At 38.3% G+C, this 16,950-nt stretch overlaps 1 protein-coding gene across 1 annotated transcript in view; it reads left to right on the top strand.

The window, feature by feature from the left end:
* sntg1 (syntrophin, gamma 1) overlaps positions 1 to 16,732 on the top strand; it is a 28,641-nt gene extending 11,909 nt beyond the window's left edge. The window contains exons 5-19 of the mRNA XM_046409562.1: positions 974 to 1,030; positions 1,239 to 1,296; positions 1,384 to 1,427; positions 1,855 to 1,896; positions 2,206 to 2,308; positions 2,916 to 2,998; positions 3,317 to 3,447; positions 4,784 to 4,913; positions 8,196 to 8,234; positions 9,405 to 9,521; positions 10,396 to 10,467; positions 10,986 to 11,138; positions 11,326 to 11,418; positions 14,570 to 14,680; positions 14,810 to 16,732. Of these exons, the coding sequence (XP_046265518.1) occupies positions 974 to 1,030; positions 1,239 to 1,296; positions 1,384 to 1,427; positions 1,855 to 1,896; positions 2,206 to 2,308; positions 2,916 to 2,998; positions 3,317 to 3,447; positions 4,784 to 4,913; positions 8,196 to 8,234; positions 9,405 to 9,521; positions 10,396 to 10,467; positions 10,986 to 11,138; positions 11,326 to 11,418; positions 14,570 to 14,680; positions 14,810 to 14,992 (1,416 nt within the window). The 3' untranslated portion in view covers positions 14,993 to 16,732. The remainder of the gene's footprint in view (positions 1 to 973; positions 1,031 to 1,238; positions 1,297 to 1,383; positions 1,428 to 1,854; positions 1,897 to 2,205; positions 2,309 to 2,915; positions 2,999 to 3,316; positions 3,448 to 4,783; positions 4,914 to 8,195; positions 8,235 to 9,404; positions 9,522 to 10,395; positions 10,468 to 10,985; positions 11,139 to 11,325; positions 11,419 to 14,569; positions 14,681 to 14,809) is intronic.
* The last annotated feature ends 218 nt before the right edge of the window (positions 16,733 to 16,950 follow it).

Below are 16,950 nucleotides of genomic sequence, written 5' to 3'. Positions count from 1 at the left end.
TGGAAAATAGAAATAAAAAATAAATAAATAAACAAATCCTGGGAAGGTCAATACAAACAAAAATGATTTTTGTGAAGTGAGTGATTCAAACTGTGCAAACACAACCAGTCCAAATTTCACATCAAATCTTAAAATAGCCTGAATAGGTTTCTTGTCTGATGTATTCGCGATTTGACACTTTTTTGATAGATTTTATAAACCAGCGGTTCTAAAACTAAAACGTTGTTTCGTATTATCAGTTTGCTGCCTTCCAAATGCCTTGCGTATGACCAAAACAAAGTTAGTTGTGACAGCTTTACTTAACAAGATTTCATTTTCCTCCACAGTCTACCAGGATGGCAAAAGAATAATATTTAATTCATCATTTTACATTTACCCAAAATACAGATAAACATGTCTCACATGGCTTTGGGTGGATATAAATAATGTTGTAATACACTGCAGATTCAGTGTACTGTGTACCTGGAGCTGGGTGATACAGCTGAAATTATTTTCATGAAATAAGTAATGAAGGATATTTTGCAGTAAATATCGTGATTTTACGAAATTACATCAGGACTGATCAAGGTTACGTTAAAAGAAATGAACTGCGTGCCGCTTGTGCTGCATGTGTGAAATAAAAACTGAGGTGAGGTGACTCCCATCTGATATCCTCTCATATGACTCTTGCCAAGAATGAATAAGTGTGCTTCCCATGTGAAACTGTGAAACACTGAATTATCACTGCTTCATATCTATAACTGTTATTGGAAAAATAAGCTAGATACTTTTGAATGCAACCTTCAGAAACAGATAAGGATGTGTAACTACATTGTTCAGGTTTTATGCTGCACTGTTGTATCAACATTATCGTTACAATTCTGATTTCAGTTCTGACCAAAGCAACCCCTTCCCACTTGTTCTGCTGTAAGAGCTCCCACAGGTTCAGCATCCGTCTGAACTCATTTCTCGGTTCTAATTGAATCTCTTCCAGGAGAGGACTGTAACGATCAGGAGGCAGACAATTGGAGGGTTTGGTCTGAGCATCAAGGTAATTTAGATCTCAGCTGATTACGCTGCTCCTCCCAGCTTCTTTAAATTAAGTCTGAACAAGTGTTATTGATCATTTTCTTGTCAAACCGCTGCTAACAGTGTCATCTGGGGGATTCACTGAAAAATTAGATGCTCTCCAGTGTCTTTTTCTCATCCTGTATTTGTGATACCTTTATAAATCAATGTGATTTTATTTGTCTCCCCAGGGTGGAGCAGAGCATAAAATTCCTGTTGTCATATCAAAAATATCAAAAGAACAAAAAGGTATGTTGTTATTTTTCTTTTTCTTTTTTTTTACTACCTCAATTTGACTATTCTAGTTGATTTTACTGAAGGATACTTTGTTTCCAGCTGAACTGTCCGGCCTGCTGTTCATTGGAGATGGCATCCTTCAGGTAAAAGGCCAACGCTCACATTAATGCCTGTTTGCTACTCTGCAAAATAACGCCTACTGTATCTTTAATAATTCATGCGCCACATGTCTGCAAAACTGTGTTGAAAAATGAGGCATCCCCACAGGTGAATGTCACACCCGAAGTCTTTCATTTGTTGCATGTATTTCAGAAAATATATATATATATATATATATCTCCCCCATCTCATCTTTCTCTCAGCTCACATGATGCAGAGGAAACATCCAAAAGTCAGCCAAAGTCGTTCTGTATTCATGGCAACTGTGGATGCAACTCTCTTGTTTACAGTTTTCAGCACAGATGCCATAACAGTTATTGTGCTTGCCTCATTAATCATTCTGAAGATAGAGCTACTCTGATATGATGCCAGCAGTACTATTTAGGGTAACCCTGTTACGGTTGTTTCCAGATAAATGGAATAAACGTGAGAAGTTATCGCCATGAGGAAGTGGTAAGCTGTCAGCTCATATCTTCTATTTTCTTACACTGCTACAGCTCTTTCAACATCTTATCTTGTCTCGCTTCATGATTTGCATCTTTTTGACATGTAAAGCCAGTTGTTTCTGTTTCAGTCGCTGTTAAATGGAATTGGAAGAAATACGTGTGTGAGGAGCATAAGTTCTGTGTCTGCGTAAATCTCTTATCTCGGCTTTCCATTCTTGCTTAGACATTTAGCTCACCAAGTTTCATCACAGCAAGCAATCGACAGGAAACCACACAGTTACAGCAATAAAAATGTCCCTGCGTTTTTACCCTCCAGGTTCAGGTTTTGAGAAATGCCGGTGAAGAAGTGACTCTCACTGTCTCTTTCCTAAAGAAGACTCCGGCTTTTCTGAAACTGCCCCTGTGTGAGGACTGCACGTGTAAGAAACCTCTGCACACACACTCATTAACTGAAGTGTATAATCACCATTACTGCACCGCAAAATAATTAACAGTGAGTATTTATAGCTGGTATTCTGTCAAGGACTGGTTGTCCTGGTGACCACTTTGAGAAAAATAAAGAAGTATGAAATTCAGTAGCTTCACTTTCTGGATGACCATCCTGATAAACAAACAATTAATAAACATTCAACTTTGGCAGAGATGGAAGAAGAAGAGAGGGGGAAAAAAAACAATGAAAAGATACATCACAGGCTTCACAAAAGATGCTAAAGACTAAACTCAAAAGTTAACATTGCTCATGGTGCAGTTGACTGCTTGTCTATGGAAAAGCTTCATCATCAGACATGAAAGCTTTTATTAAATCCTTTCATATGTGTATATAGGCCAGGTAGACTGGCTAGCTAAACAGCCAACTGAATACAAATTGGCACAAAGCAGGAGTCTACTGTGGTGGAGAACAAAGTAGCACACTTTTGTTGATAGCTGTGATTCACTGCGGTTGGAAGCCTTGAAATAGATGGAGGTGTTGCACTTAGTTTGGAGGGCTTATTGGCTTTTTTGTGTGCGTTCCTCTTGTACTTTCAGGCATCCCCAGCGACCAGAGCAGTGGGACATCCTCTCCTCTGTGTGATAGCGGCCTGCATTTGAACTACCATCCTAACAACACGGTACTTTTTTCTCATTAGAATCTTCTTTGGTTGACTGATTCTATAAATGTCCCTCCGTAACCATGCAGCAGCGTCCCAAGTGCCAAAAAGTTGTTTCCATGCAACTGTCACCGCTTGCCGAAAGCCAGGACGCTCTATCTTTATCTTTTCAGGAAAGTGAATCAGCTTTCCTCTGCAGCTCGCACTCAATCAGCCTGCCAGTATACCTGCAGCCACAACACTAACAGCAGCAGAAGCAGCAGCAAACATGCCAGTTGTTTGAAATGTGTGAGTTGGGAGATGACAACCTCCTCTAAATTGTGTTTCACACTTCTGCAGGACACATTGTCCTGCTCGTCTTGGCCCACATCACCGGGGCTTCGCTGGGAGAAGAGATGGGTGGACCTGCGCCTTATTCCACTGCTTCACTCACGCTTGTCACAGTACATCCCAGGCTCTGACGCCTGCAGGTGAGCTACAGGACTACATGTCTCACTTGCAGAGTTGGTATTTCGCTGAAAGGCTCTAAAGGACGTCACTATGATCTCTTACTTCTTTAATACTCAGGGGTACTGAGGCTCAGTGGTTTCCAAATGGAGCAGATGGACACCTATCTATAAATCTATAAAAATGTTGTTTTTCTGCTATTTAACAATATATTTTCCATCACAATTAAATAAACAAAACAGTTTTGCATATCTGCTATACGACAGACCTGATGAATAGGGGATGCTTGACGTAATAAACCATTAGGCTGTCAATAAAGGCATAACCATTTTGCTGTAGACTGTGGACGACTGAAACTGTAATCTTTTGGACTGAGTCTTAATGGACCACACAACTGGTTTGGCATGTTTTAGTCCATTAACTGAAAAAAAAAAGAAAATTGCATAAGGATACCTGAAGTTTTTATATTGCAATTAGCCGTGTGGTGGGCAGTGGGTTCAGTTTATTTTATGACAGTGAAGCTCAACCTCAAGTTTTATCATGTCAGACTTAAAACAGGCCACAGTTTTGTTTGTTTTTTAATATTCTATATACATTACAAAACTTGCTGATACAAGACAAGACATTTTTATTAAGAACAATGCACCAAATGACAGTTTGAAGTGAATTATCACCTGCATCGGCACCTCGCTTTACTTTACTGTTTTGGTGTCATTTGCATAGCTCTGTTTTCATGAGCTTGAACAGTAAGCAGCTGCTCTGAGCAAAAAAAAAAAATGTAAAAATCCTGCTGTACTCTACCTGCTGAGCATCAAACAGCAGATAGACACAGTCAGTGACCAGCTGGTGAACTTAGTGGAGCATTTAGGACCTGGAGAGCCATGTATTTCCTTCAGGAGCTGGTGGAGACCAAAAAGAGAAAAGCAAAAATACACAAACAGGTCAGAATCAGACTCATAATGTTTCTCCGTAACAGGTTTGTCATGTCAGTACTGTGTTCACAACTTATTTCCATGGTCAAAATATCAGCTGTTTTTAGATTTAGATTAATAAATTTGGAAAATACTGCTTTCTTAATGAGCTATTAAGAAAGTTTTTAGAGTCTGTGCAGAGTTTCACATGCTGGGATGAAACTTACGAAGAGCTAACTCTGAAAACCTACAATAAAGTTAAGGAAAATACATATTGCAAAAACATATTCTGTTTTGGATCCTCTGCTGATAGCAGTGGAAACTAAGGACTTCCTTAATGTTGAAAAATAATCCAAAGAGGTACAATCTGTGTGTAATTTGTAGTTGAATTGACTGAGACATTGTAAAATCATATCATCATCTTAAGTTTTTCTCTTAATTCTTTTAGAAAGAATGCTTTCCAGGTCATAGCTGTGGACGGAGTTTGTAGCGGAGTCATACAGTTTCCCACAGCTGAAGACTGCTTGGAATGGCTTCAGGCAATAGCGAGCAACATTTCCAGTCTCACCAAGCACAATGTGAGTATGAAACAATAACACTTGTTAGCTCTGCCACCTCTTGCAGTCCCCCATGTAAACCAATAAGATATCGGGTTGGGTGTTAATGCAACACGCTCTCAATTTGTGGATCATCTAACGTTCCCTTTGCAAATGTCACGGCATTAAGCAGACACATACTAATGTCTTTTCACACTGTGAGTAAAGCACACACATTTCTAAGAGCCTGAGGTCGCAACAAAAATTGCACTGTACTACACTTACTTCTCTCAGCTGAACCCATGCAATTATCATGTATAATACACCATGATACGTTATTTTCCCCCCTATTTTTCTTTCTTTTCTTATTTTATGTTTGTATGCTCAGCAGGGGAGTTCAGTACAAATACTGCTAACAAGCCCCATCATGTGTGGTGACTCATACAAAACCTGACATTTATTTTGACACATTAGTCTGGTGCATTTTTCTTTGATTTCCAGGCAGTAAACCCTATGTTACATTTCCAGAGAGCCGTCTAGAAAGATGGAGCCGGACAGCAGTGTTGGCTCTCCACACGATGTGAAAATGACATGGAGTGAGCAGCAGTGAAAAACAGGATTTGTAATTATCACGTGTCCGTTGGTGTGTGTGTGAGAGAGAGAGAAAGAGAGAGAGCAAAGGCTGTGTGTGTGAGAGTCTCTGGGGAATAATGATGGTTAATTGAAGTGGACAAAGTGAATGGCCTCGACAGTTGAGAGGGTTTTTCTTGATCTGGCCTTGGCATTTACTGAGGTGTGTGCATGAGCCAGTAAACTAGATGGATGAGGGATACATGGGTTTCTACTGAAAAACACATGTCTAATTTTATGATTTTGATATGGCTGAACCGTCAGTGTTGTCAATTGTTTCGGAAAATTAGCTGGATTCCTTTTAAAGAGGTGTTTATTGTGTCCTGCATTTTATGTTATCATGCATTCACGCTGCTCATCTCAGTTTATAACCAACAGGATCATGTGTCACAGTTTAGAGTGTGCTTGCAGTGGATTAAAAACATTAAAACAAAATTAAAATTTGATCCATGCTAGCAGCATTTTGAGGCCGTACGTCAGCACAGGGGTGATTTGAGCTAAATGCCAGCATGCTGTTCTCACTAGGACAGTGATAACAAGCTGATGTTTAGCAGTCATAATGTTTTCCCATGTCTACCATCTTTGTTTGGTGTGTTAAAAGGTTAGACAAAATAAAGTTTTGACCTGCTGGCAGCACTAGATGAAAAGTGGAGGCATTTGCTAGACTCATCCTGAATGTTTAAGCCAAACTTCATAGCATTTTACACAGTCGTTGCTGAGATTTTTCAATCTAAACCACAATGAGTCAACACAGGATGGCACTAGAAGGAAAGGATGCCTACAGTCAGTAGGATCTTCTAGGTCATCCTCTGGTGTCCATGAATGTACCAATCTTAATGACAGACATGGCTTTAAAGGGTGGCTAAATACCAGATACAGATATTAAGAAGTGTATTATTTTGCTATCTTGAACTTAAATTTCCCCATTCAGATTAGAACATGTTTTAAAATTTCCAACTAAAATTTAACTCATTTTTAAATTGTTTCAGCTATTTTTTTGTGAGTTGTTTGCATTTACATGATTTGTTTATGTGCTCTGTGTTTTTCTCCATGGCTGCACCATCAGTTGCCATTTAGGAACAAATAAAGTGAATTACTGACTAATTTTTTATGTTAAGGATTAATCCCGCAAAGGCTAAGTGTAAAGATAGAGGCTGTATCTGAGAGGCTGTAAGGGCTGTTGCAAAATTTGAATCTGTTTTTTTAAAAAAAACAAAGTTAATATTCATTGGTAGACCAGCTGAAAAAAAAAAAAAGATTCTCACTTATTAGACAGGAAACCTTGCAAGTGAGATCTACAAGAAGACAAAAATAGCACAGACACCTAAAATTGTATGAATATCAAGGACCTAATAAAGAGAAGGTCAACTTTTGCTTTCAGAGCAGCTTTGGTCCTTCTTGGGCAGCTGGTGTAAAACTGAGCTGAGATGTTTGTAGTCAAATAGTCATTTATCATTTAAAAAGATGTCTGCAGGTGTCTGAGAAATGATGAAGAAGGGAATCTACTGTGCTGCACAAATGTGAAATATTAATGTGCAGCTTACCAATTTTCTCTGATAAGAATTGATAAAACAAGAAATTTATACAAGATTTATATGTGTATGGGTGTATACACATGGCTAAAGTAAAACATTTGTATAGAAATTGTAGAGAAGGGAATATTTGTGTAACATTTAGAAATGTTTAATTAGAAATATGGTCATAAGGAGAAGATGAAAACAATCTGACATACTGTGGAATATAAAATCAGAAGCAACTTCAATTACCAGCACTTAAAATTCTCTTAAGTTCAGCATTTGTAGAGTAATTGATCCTACTTATGTAAGGCACTTTTTACCTCTGGGGTGTTCATACACTCCAGTGAAAGTTCTCCTATATGTATTTTTGAACAGAGTAAGAGGTGTACAACAGGATGCCACAGCCTTTGCTGACTGGTTTGTGAGGTGGGTTAGAGCTGCAGTCACTGCGACTCTTCACCAACAACCCACGGCTGAATCTGAACAAACCCACTGTCACTGTTCCCATATATCCTGAACCCAGCTCACATCTCGACAGATATCTGGCTGCTTCCTCCACTGGGGGAAAATAAAAAAACAAACAAACAAACAAAAAAAACCCCGAAAACATTTTGGCTCTCCTCACCTGCCCAAACTTCGCTAACATTTCAAAATAAACAACTGTGACTTGTTCTCACCTCTATAGGAAGACAGGATCAGGTTTGGACAGCTTAATTTGGTGTTGTGTTGCTAAGAAAGACTTATATTGATAGCATAGTGTGGATTAAGAGTGAGTGATACCTGAGATGTGAGCAGAATGTTTTAATTTAAAGCTTCACTGCTCTCTCAGTAGTTTCCCCTGCTTTTATAATCACAGAGAGAATGGATTTTTTTTAATGGATTTTTTTTTTCGTTTTTTTTTTTTTTTTTAGGAAGAGCCCGGGGTCCGTGTGGAAATGACTCTATCTATCTCATTTTGTAATTTGCATGCATTGAATAAATGCAGTAGCTCTAACATTATTCCTTCAGTGCTGTGGTTAACTCGTTAGCACAGACGCTGCGATTTGTTCTTAGACACGTTGTCACTTATTGTGTTAGCGTTCCCACAACTGTTTTGAATTCTGTTAGTAATTGGTGTGAGGTTCTTAGGAGGAGATGTTTTTAATGAGTTATTGATGTTCTTGTTAAATTTTAACAGGTGAAGAAGATTAACCGAAACTTTCCAGTTAACCAGCAGGTAAGATGTTTCCCTCGGAGGCAGGACATCAAGAGCTCCTGCTGCATGTTTAGACGTTCATGCTTCGACTGGCTTTAATATATGTATTTTATTCTTATCTTAAAGATCAGAAGTAACTCTAAACAGGTCAGCCAGTCAGAGAAAGGACACAGTCTTGTCTTGCCAACTATTGCAACAGCAAAAGAGTATTTGCATCATTAAAATCCATCCACTGAGAAATGATCAGAAAACATCTTAAGTGCCTTCAGTCAGATAACTCACGGTGTCATCTTTCAGTCTAAACATGGAGAGTAAATGTGACAGCAGGGCTCCTTTTTTGTTACTTATTTATTTTGGTTTCTGCTTCACAAAAACGTGTGAAATCACTCGATAATTCATTCAAAAAAAATGAAATGGCATGAGACACTACTGCTTGTCCCGAATCTTTCACTGGCTTGTTTTGCCATCCATCAAATAACTCCAAACAGAAAAGCAAGAACACATTTTATTATTTGGGCTGTAATCACCCTGACTTTAATGAGTACTGATGGTGAGATATACTTGATGTCTGAAATCATCAAGTCAGAACATTTCAAGAGGAAGCTTTGCTTTTTATTTCTCTTCGTTTCCCTGTTGTTCTAACCTCTTTTTTCTCCTGAATACTTAATTTTATACTTTTTTGCCTTCACGCGGGGGTTGACAGTCTGACGATGCTGTGACACAGGAAGAGTTTTTCCCATGCTGTTAAAAGCATTTCTGCAGCAGTAGCTCAGTGTGTATTGGAGCAATGTGGACAATGTTATGAATCTGTAATGATAATGTGGTATTTTTCACTGTGATGAAATACCTTGATTTGACATATAATTTCTGATATCCATTATACTTTCTATTTTTACTTTTATATAGGGTGTGATGAGTCAAATGCATCATGAAATTAAAACATTTTTTGAAAACAGACTGCAAGAACAGATCTGGTCACTTTGTATCAAAACTGCAGCTTTGGCAGAAAATGTCACATTCATGTGGGACACTGTTGCTCATCAGCACGAGACTGCTTGAGAAAATTGGTTTTCAGGGCCTTTAAACATTTTACCAATTGATTTTAGAGAAATATTCTGACATTTAGCATGTGATCGGTTGTTACACCCCATATGCCTCATTTTCATATCTCTCTGTTTCACTGTTTGATAGATTATCTACATGGGTTGGGTAGACGAGAAGGAGCAGGACTCCGTTCAGGACCGAATGTATTCACCAAAGTTCCTCGCTTTGAGAGGTTCCTCTCTCTTCAAGTTTTCAGCACCTCCTGTAAGTTTGCGCTTGGTCCTCATTTGTTGCATTCCAGCTTCTTTAAACCACCAAACTTTTGTGTTTGAATTGATGTTGTTCAACTGTACGGTAGATTTTTCATTTGTTGTTAATGTACTGTTGCGGTAGAAAATGCTTTCCTGTTGGAAAACAAGGAAGCAGCTCACTTATAACTATTTGTGCTGCATCGATCTTCTGCTTGATTGATGATGATCATTAAATCTGTTTACGTTCTGCCAGCCACTTAAGTGATTATGACAAGAGGGATAAGCTGTCGATGTTACTGGAGATGGAAAAAGATAGATAACTGAAATTGCCTGCTGAACCTATACACTTATATAAAAGGAATAATGTGAGTAGGATATAAGAGTGTGGTGTGACAAGCGTCTTCATTACCAAAGACTACTTACCTATGAAGAATATTCTCCAAATCATGTAGCAAGTTGACAGATTTGAATGAAACATTCGATAATAAATGATCGTTCACTGAACAGTAGTGACTGTCCAATCTCAGCTGAGCAGCCATAACCAGAAACTGACAGGCCAACTTTAGGTTTTATTCATTTACTGTAAGAGTAATGCATTGCAGGCTAAAGAGTATGGGATGCTGTCTTTTATTTTATTACCAATCCAAACCCAAAAACACAGGGGCAAGGCGTGAAGGATGCGTTATTCAGTGTGTTTATCTTCTTCATAAGCTGTAAATGTTAGGTTGCCTGGCTAACTAGTTTCCTGCTTACAGGAGTTATGGCATTATGTTGTGGTTCATCATCGTAGTCTTTCTCTTTTACTTTAACAGATAGTTCTTCTGTTTCTTTTCCGTCAATAGAGCCATTCTTTAAATCAATCACAAAATGTATGGGACAATTTGCAGGTGACAACATGGGATTGGACCAGAGCAGAGAAAAGCTTTACTGTCTATGAGATAATGTGCAAGATTTTAAAGGTAAGCGAACCTTTTGCACTTCATTTCTTCCTTCTTTCAGAGAAGAAAGCCTCACGCAGGAAACATTGAGAGAATATAAAGTAGAAAACCAAGCAATGCACTTATAACTCAGTGATTTATTTGCATGTTGTGTGTTTTACCACAATCCCACAGAGACACTCAAGGTTCAGATTGTATTTTTTATTCTGTGCAGGTTGAAGGTCATTCAGAATCTGATCATGAGAATTTATCTGCAATTCATTATCTCCACACTCACTATAGCAAATTTAATTCATATAGGTTATTAAATCAGATATAAGTTGACCTATCTTTTACACTGTTCCATTTCCTTTTTGGGAGACATAAAAAGATAGATAAAGGTAAAACAGTGTGTGGTGTGTGTGTATAAAAATATATATGTATTAAATAAACTTCTTTTTAGCTTCAGGAAAAAGAAACTGCTGTTGCTTTGCCTTATTGCCATGTCACTAAGCCCATCTGTACCTGATCAGTGTGACACCTGTACTTTCTTATCTTAGGATAATGACCTTCTGGACAAGAGGAAGCACTGCTTCAGCGTCCAGACGGAGAGCGGGGAGGACATGTTCTTCAGCGTGGAACTGGACTGTGAGCTGCTGATCTGGGAAAAGGCTTTTCAGATGGCCACTTTCCTGGAGGTGGAGAGGATACAGGTCTGCACCTGAACAGCAGGCAACGTGCAAGGAATTGTGATGATTTTAATCAAGCACACAGTTCCAGCTCAGTTGTTTTACTACAAAGATTGATCACGCTCGTATGACATTTTCAGCAGAGCAAAAGCAGCTTTTGTGTCCTTGTGCATAGCTCTTGCATTTAACATCTTATTCTCCTTTTCTGTAGTGTAAAACATATGCCTGTATCATGGAGAGTCACCTCATGGGACTGACAGTTGACTTCAGCATGGGTTTTGTGTGCTTTGATGCAGCTTCAAAGGTGGGTGTGTGACATCCCTTTATTGTCACAAAAATAAGGAAAAGACATGCTTCAGAGGGAGATTGCAGACAACTGTATTCTACACAGCGTGATGAAACTAATCACAATTTGTCAGCATCCCCTTTTTTTGGTCCTACTAACATATTCTGCACTGTGTGCACTTTGGGAGTATGAGCACATTTGTTTTGACGGCTAGTTCACCCCAGCTCAAACATCTCACTCCTGCCTGCAGTTCATTTTGGCCTTTCCCCAAGTCTGAGAGCCATGCAGACTACTCCTCTAGTGCACATTATGTGGATGAGCAGGACACAAACACTGCCATATTGTTCTCTAAGATTTTGGCCCTAATTCCTGCAATGTGAAGCAACAATGTTCCCCAAGGATGCTTAAAGTGTTGCCAGAGTATTGTTTACAGAGAGAAATACACACAAAATACAGTCCATATGTACTGCTGTGCAATCACTGACAATACACTGGTTGGGATTACTGCGTAATTAAGAGGTGCTACTGGCAAATTTCAAAAACCGTGTTAGAATTAGTTTCAGACAGCACAAACATAACTCTGTCTGACAAGTTGAGCTGTACTCTGTAGGCTCAGCACCCGCTGAGATGTTCCACCGTGGCTCTAGCAGCAATGTTCCAGCATACATTTTTTTTAAAAAATCTCAGTTGGAATATATAGAATAAGGATGACATTACAGAGACATACAGTACATTGTCTTGTGCAGTTACCTATAATATTTAAAAGCATAAACACAGCACAGCTGCATAGTGAATATCACTGAAAGCTCTGAGTTTGAGTTTGACAGCCACACCTGTTCTCCATGCCGACTGTATATTTATATATAAAAAAAGGGGTTGGGCTCAGCTGGGGAACTATAGCCGGCTGGGGCTTTTCTTTGTATGCATGTTCTTGCCATTCATATGGTTCCCACCGACAGTCAAAAGACATATGGGTTAGGTTAACTTGCCCCTGTAAATAGCTGCAGGTGTAGCTTGCCAACCTGTTCAGGGTGAAGGAAGCACTTACACTCAGTATATCTAGTAAATTAAGAAATATAATATGTAAAGCACAGCTACTCATAGAGCTCTTCATCATGTAGGAACCTCTGACACTTGACAAATTAAGAGCTAAGTTGTCAGATATACCCCCCTCCACACAGTTTACTGGCTCGGTTTTGCTTGTTCCATGGAGCTCCATCTATAAAATGGACTCAGTGATCAATTTTGATCTTAAGTATGACTTTAGCAAGAAACCATGTACAAGTATTTATTTATAAAGCCTTGCTTTGACATGGAAATGATTTTATCTCTAACAAAGTCTAAGACCTGATTGGATTTTCCTGCTGATTATGTAGGGGTTTATATAAATATTTATATTTGCATTTCTATAAATGAGGGCTTTGGATGCCTATGGGTTCAGTTATGAGTTTACTTCAGATTGAACAAAAAGGTTTGTTCTGATGCACTTATTAGTTTTTGACTCTGGTAAAAACATGAAAATTCCCTCAAATATTGTAACTCCAATCTATCTCTATCTCTTTCACACACACACACCCCCACACACACTGGCTATTCTATGTGATCTCCTTTGGATGACTAATGTAATAACTAATTCACTTCACTTCCATTCACTGAGCCTCTACTGAAACCGTTTGGAGCCCTCCTGGGGAGGTCCACTCCCCCCCTTTGAAAACCTCTGATCTGTATGATAGCACAAGAATGACTGGCAGAAATTACAAAGCAGTCTAAGCTGTGCGCTGCCTTATTGCTATGGTGGAAGAGGTATTCAGATCATTCGCTCCAAAGAAACAGTAGCAATACCACTCTAGAAAATTACTCCCGGTAATTCAAGTAAAATACCAGCATTAGATTTTTGTTTGATGACTCTATGTCCTCACTAAATCAAACTTGAATCAAATTCATTTGAAAATCAAAATACCACTCCTGTGCCACAGCACTGTAGATAATATTTAAGCAAAGAAAGAACAAATGCATCATGGCTCCTGCAGCCTCTCTTGCTCTGAAATACAGGAAAATGACAGGAAAATGATGTTGTGATGTTATGATACTTTTTTTAACTGATGCAATAATGTTTCAGCCTTTGTGTAATGATGTAGCTGGTCCAAGTAGAGCAGATTTAATTAATTTATACCGTTGGGTAATTTAATTGTAGAACTGTCTCATATGTCTCATATTCTCTCAAGTCAGTTATAATAGAATCTGTAACATAACTAGAATCTGCAGCTGTCACATAAATACAGTAGAGCAAAATACAGTACAACAGTACAACATTTCCTTCTGAAATGTGGTTAAGTAGAAAGACAAGTTGTAAGTGGGCGCAGGATGTTACTTGAATCTAACACTACGTGACACTGCTTCGTTAGCGCACAACAACAATGAAAATTTGACAGAAATAAAACTGAGAGCTGCAACGTCATGAGGTAACAGAAGTAACACAGGAAGTGTCCGTGTCGATCACACAGTCAGACATATTGGGTGCTTGTGACTGGCATGTGGGAGATGTGATATCATCACCTTTTCATGACTGGGTTTAACAGGAAACTGTAAGTGACACTTCTTGTTATAGTCATGAATATCTGCTCTCCTTTAAGATATCACCGTTACATTTCTTGAGTATGGTATCTTAAATGTGATTTCATGTGCCATAATTAATCAGATTGTTGTTAAAATTAATTATTACAGTGGCAGGGACAGTTAGCAAAGTGCTGCAGTGTGTACCAAGCAGATGCATATTCATGTGTACACCACGACCAGCTGTCTACCTGAGGAGTCACTCTGGAAACTGATTGTTTGCTTGGCTCACTGTGCAGCTTTTGTTTGTTCAGTTCAGCACTAATTGAATCTCTGACGGAAGCTCTGCTATTTCAGGTGAAATTGCTGTGCCTTGTTATATTTCCCAGTGGCAAAAATAATGAGTTTATACCTTGCAGCAACTCGTGTCGGGTTGATCTGCTGATGTGCCCCATTTCTCACTGGATACGTGTTGGATTTTGACACGAATTATTCATGCAGTAGTGACACAAGAAAGGAATTCACAAATTAGACTGCAGTAAATAAAGATTTAATAGTTGTATTTTAGGTGTTAATAGTTAGACTCATGTTGTTTTTTGTAATTTCTACTTTACAGGCAGTACTGTGGAGATACAAGTTCTCCCAACTTAAAGGATCGTCTGATGATGGAAAAAGCAAGATCAAGTTTTTGTTCCAAAATCAAGACTCGAAATCTATTGAAGCAAAGGTAATTCACTTTGAGATGTATTTAATGGTGCACGAGAAGAAAAAAGTTACTCAACCAGAATTTCAATGCAAAAAAGGATATAGAAAACGACTTACTTCATATGAGTTGAATATTGATTTTGTCTTTCAGGAGCTGGAGTTTTCAAACCTCTTTGCTGTGCTTCATTGTATTCATGCTTTTTTTGCTGCCAAAGTTGCTTGCCTGGACCCAGTGTTTGTGGAGAGCCAAGGCACCGCGACTACCACTGGGTTTCCTTCCCTTTCCACCATCTCATGTAATTCACAGACACCTAAACTCAAATACGCGACTTGACAGGTGCTGGTCTCCCCCAGAAACTTTCTAGAAAGACACTTACTTGTGACTGTGGCCTAAAATGATGGACAGAAGAATAAATATGACAAATATGACATTATGGAAGACAGACGTATACAGCGGTGGAATAAAAGACCTCTTCAGGAGTACTATACTTGATACATTTCAGACTTCTGGGTTTTCTGGAATAGTTGTGGACCTAAAAATGAACCTCTACTTTGACAAATTTCCCAAAAAGACTCCATGGACACAAAATGTGCAATTCAAAAATGTTTTTAAGTGAATTCATCCTTCTCTTGATCCTCAGACATCCTTATATTCAACACACCCTGAAGAAAAATGCAGTTCTTTTCCCAAGGTAGAGTGCTTTTCTATGAAATGGTATTTAAGTTTTGGAGATTTTGGAGATTTCAACAAGTCAGATTTTTACCTTTTTTTGTTTCACATCAGACGGTATATCACTTGAACTCTACAAGGCTTTGTCTCGACATTGGATATGATGATGATACTTTCGATATTTACATTTTTTTGTGTGTGTGTGTGTTCTTGAGATGAAAAACCTGCAATCATACTTCACTTAGCAGTAAAATTTATTTTCCAGTGGACTGTAATTAGAGACAAACTACAAACTAACACCAATCTGATCTGAATCTGACACGAAGGTTTGCTGGCAGCACTGGTGGACTAAATGAGGGCTTGAGATCGGTTTGTGCCCAAATATACCGAGTAACCTCACTTCTTTTCCTCTGTGTATGACGTATACCCACAGGTCAGAATGTAACTCATTCCCAGATTAACGGATCAAAAGGTTGTATGAAAGTGTGTTTTTTGTTTTTTTTTTTGATTGTATGGATGAACAGTGACGCTTTGATTATCAGGTTCACCATTCACACGACCATAATCTGACAGTACCACTCTAAACATGATTAAAAACTCCTTCCATCATGTTTATAGCATTTTTTTAAAAAATCCAAAACTTGATTATGTAAATAAGCACTGACATTCAAATGAACTCAAAGAATTATGAATTATCACGATTACTTGAGGGATTACTTGTAGGGATTATGGCATTTGTTAATTTGATGTGCATCAGAGATGACTAGGTAGATAGCTCATAACCTCGTGTTCTCTTCATCATTTACTCTATGTACCAATTTAGAAGAATAAAATCAGCTATGGTGTATTTTTGGAATATTTTATCTTTTTCTTTTTTTTTTTAAATTCAGCTTGTAAATAAATTTCACTGACAATAAGAAAACACAGTGCGAGGAAAACAGACATACGTAGCGTCGTGTTCTCCGGAGGTTTGAGATGCCCCTTTAAACTTCCCTCTGTTAAACTGCTTGTAAATGCAGCAGACTGACATCTAAACTATCATATTTAAAAAGAGTTCAGGTCAATTAGCGCAATTAGTCACGCTCTTACCTTCCATTTACAGAGTAGAATCCAAACAGAAGAGGCTCGTGGGTAAGTAAACTCTAGAGGATAGTAAATTAAATGGGGTCAGTAAAGTGCTTGGTACTGTGAGGGCTTGTTAAGCTGACATGAGTGTCTGAGGGAGACTAATGGTGGTGCAGTCTATGCAAAGAAAGCCTGATTGATGCTTTTGTGCTTTAAATTTATCTCGGTTGCATACCCTTATAACACAAGATCTAGAGAGTGAGGTTTATTTTATTTTTTGCAGATGTTTTATTAACAAATATGCTGTGTAATAAATTAATAAATAAGACCTTTTATAATATGGCTCACTTGTGTTCGGTTTTATTTTTCATGTGTGGGTATTCCACCAATTTTACACTTAAGTTCTGTTTACTCAGGATTTTAGTGTATTAATGATATGTAAGTTGTACATTTTAAATCTATTTAGGATCCATTTAATCACAATGCATGGTATTTTTTTTATTATTTGGCAGAAGCTTCCCATCTGCCATCATGCTACAGGTGATACATGTCGCAAT

The sequence above is a fragment of the Scatophagus argus genome, chromosome 13, assembly GCF_020382885.2.
Source record: "Scatophagus argus isolate fScaArg1 chromosome 13, fScaArg1.pri, whole genome shotgun sequence".
NCBI lineage: Eukaryota > Metazoa > Chordata > Actinopteri > Scatophagidae > Scatophagus > Scatophagus argus.
The sequence above is the reverse complement of the archived record's forward strand: the minus strand, read 5'-3'. Positions and strand labels throughout refer to the sequence as shown.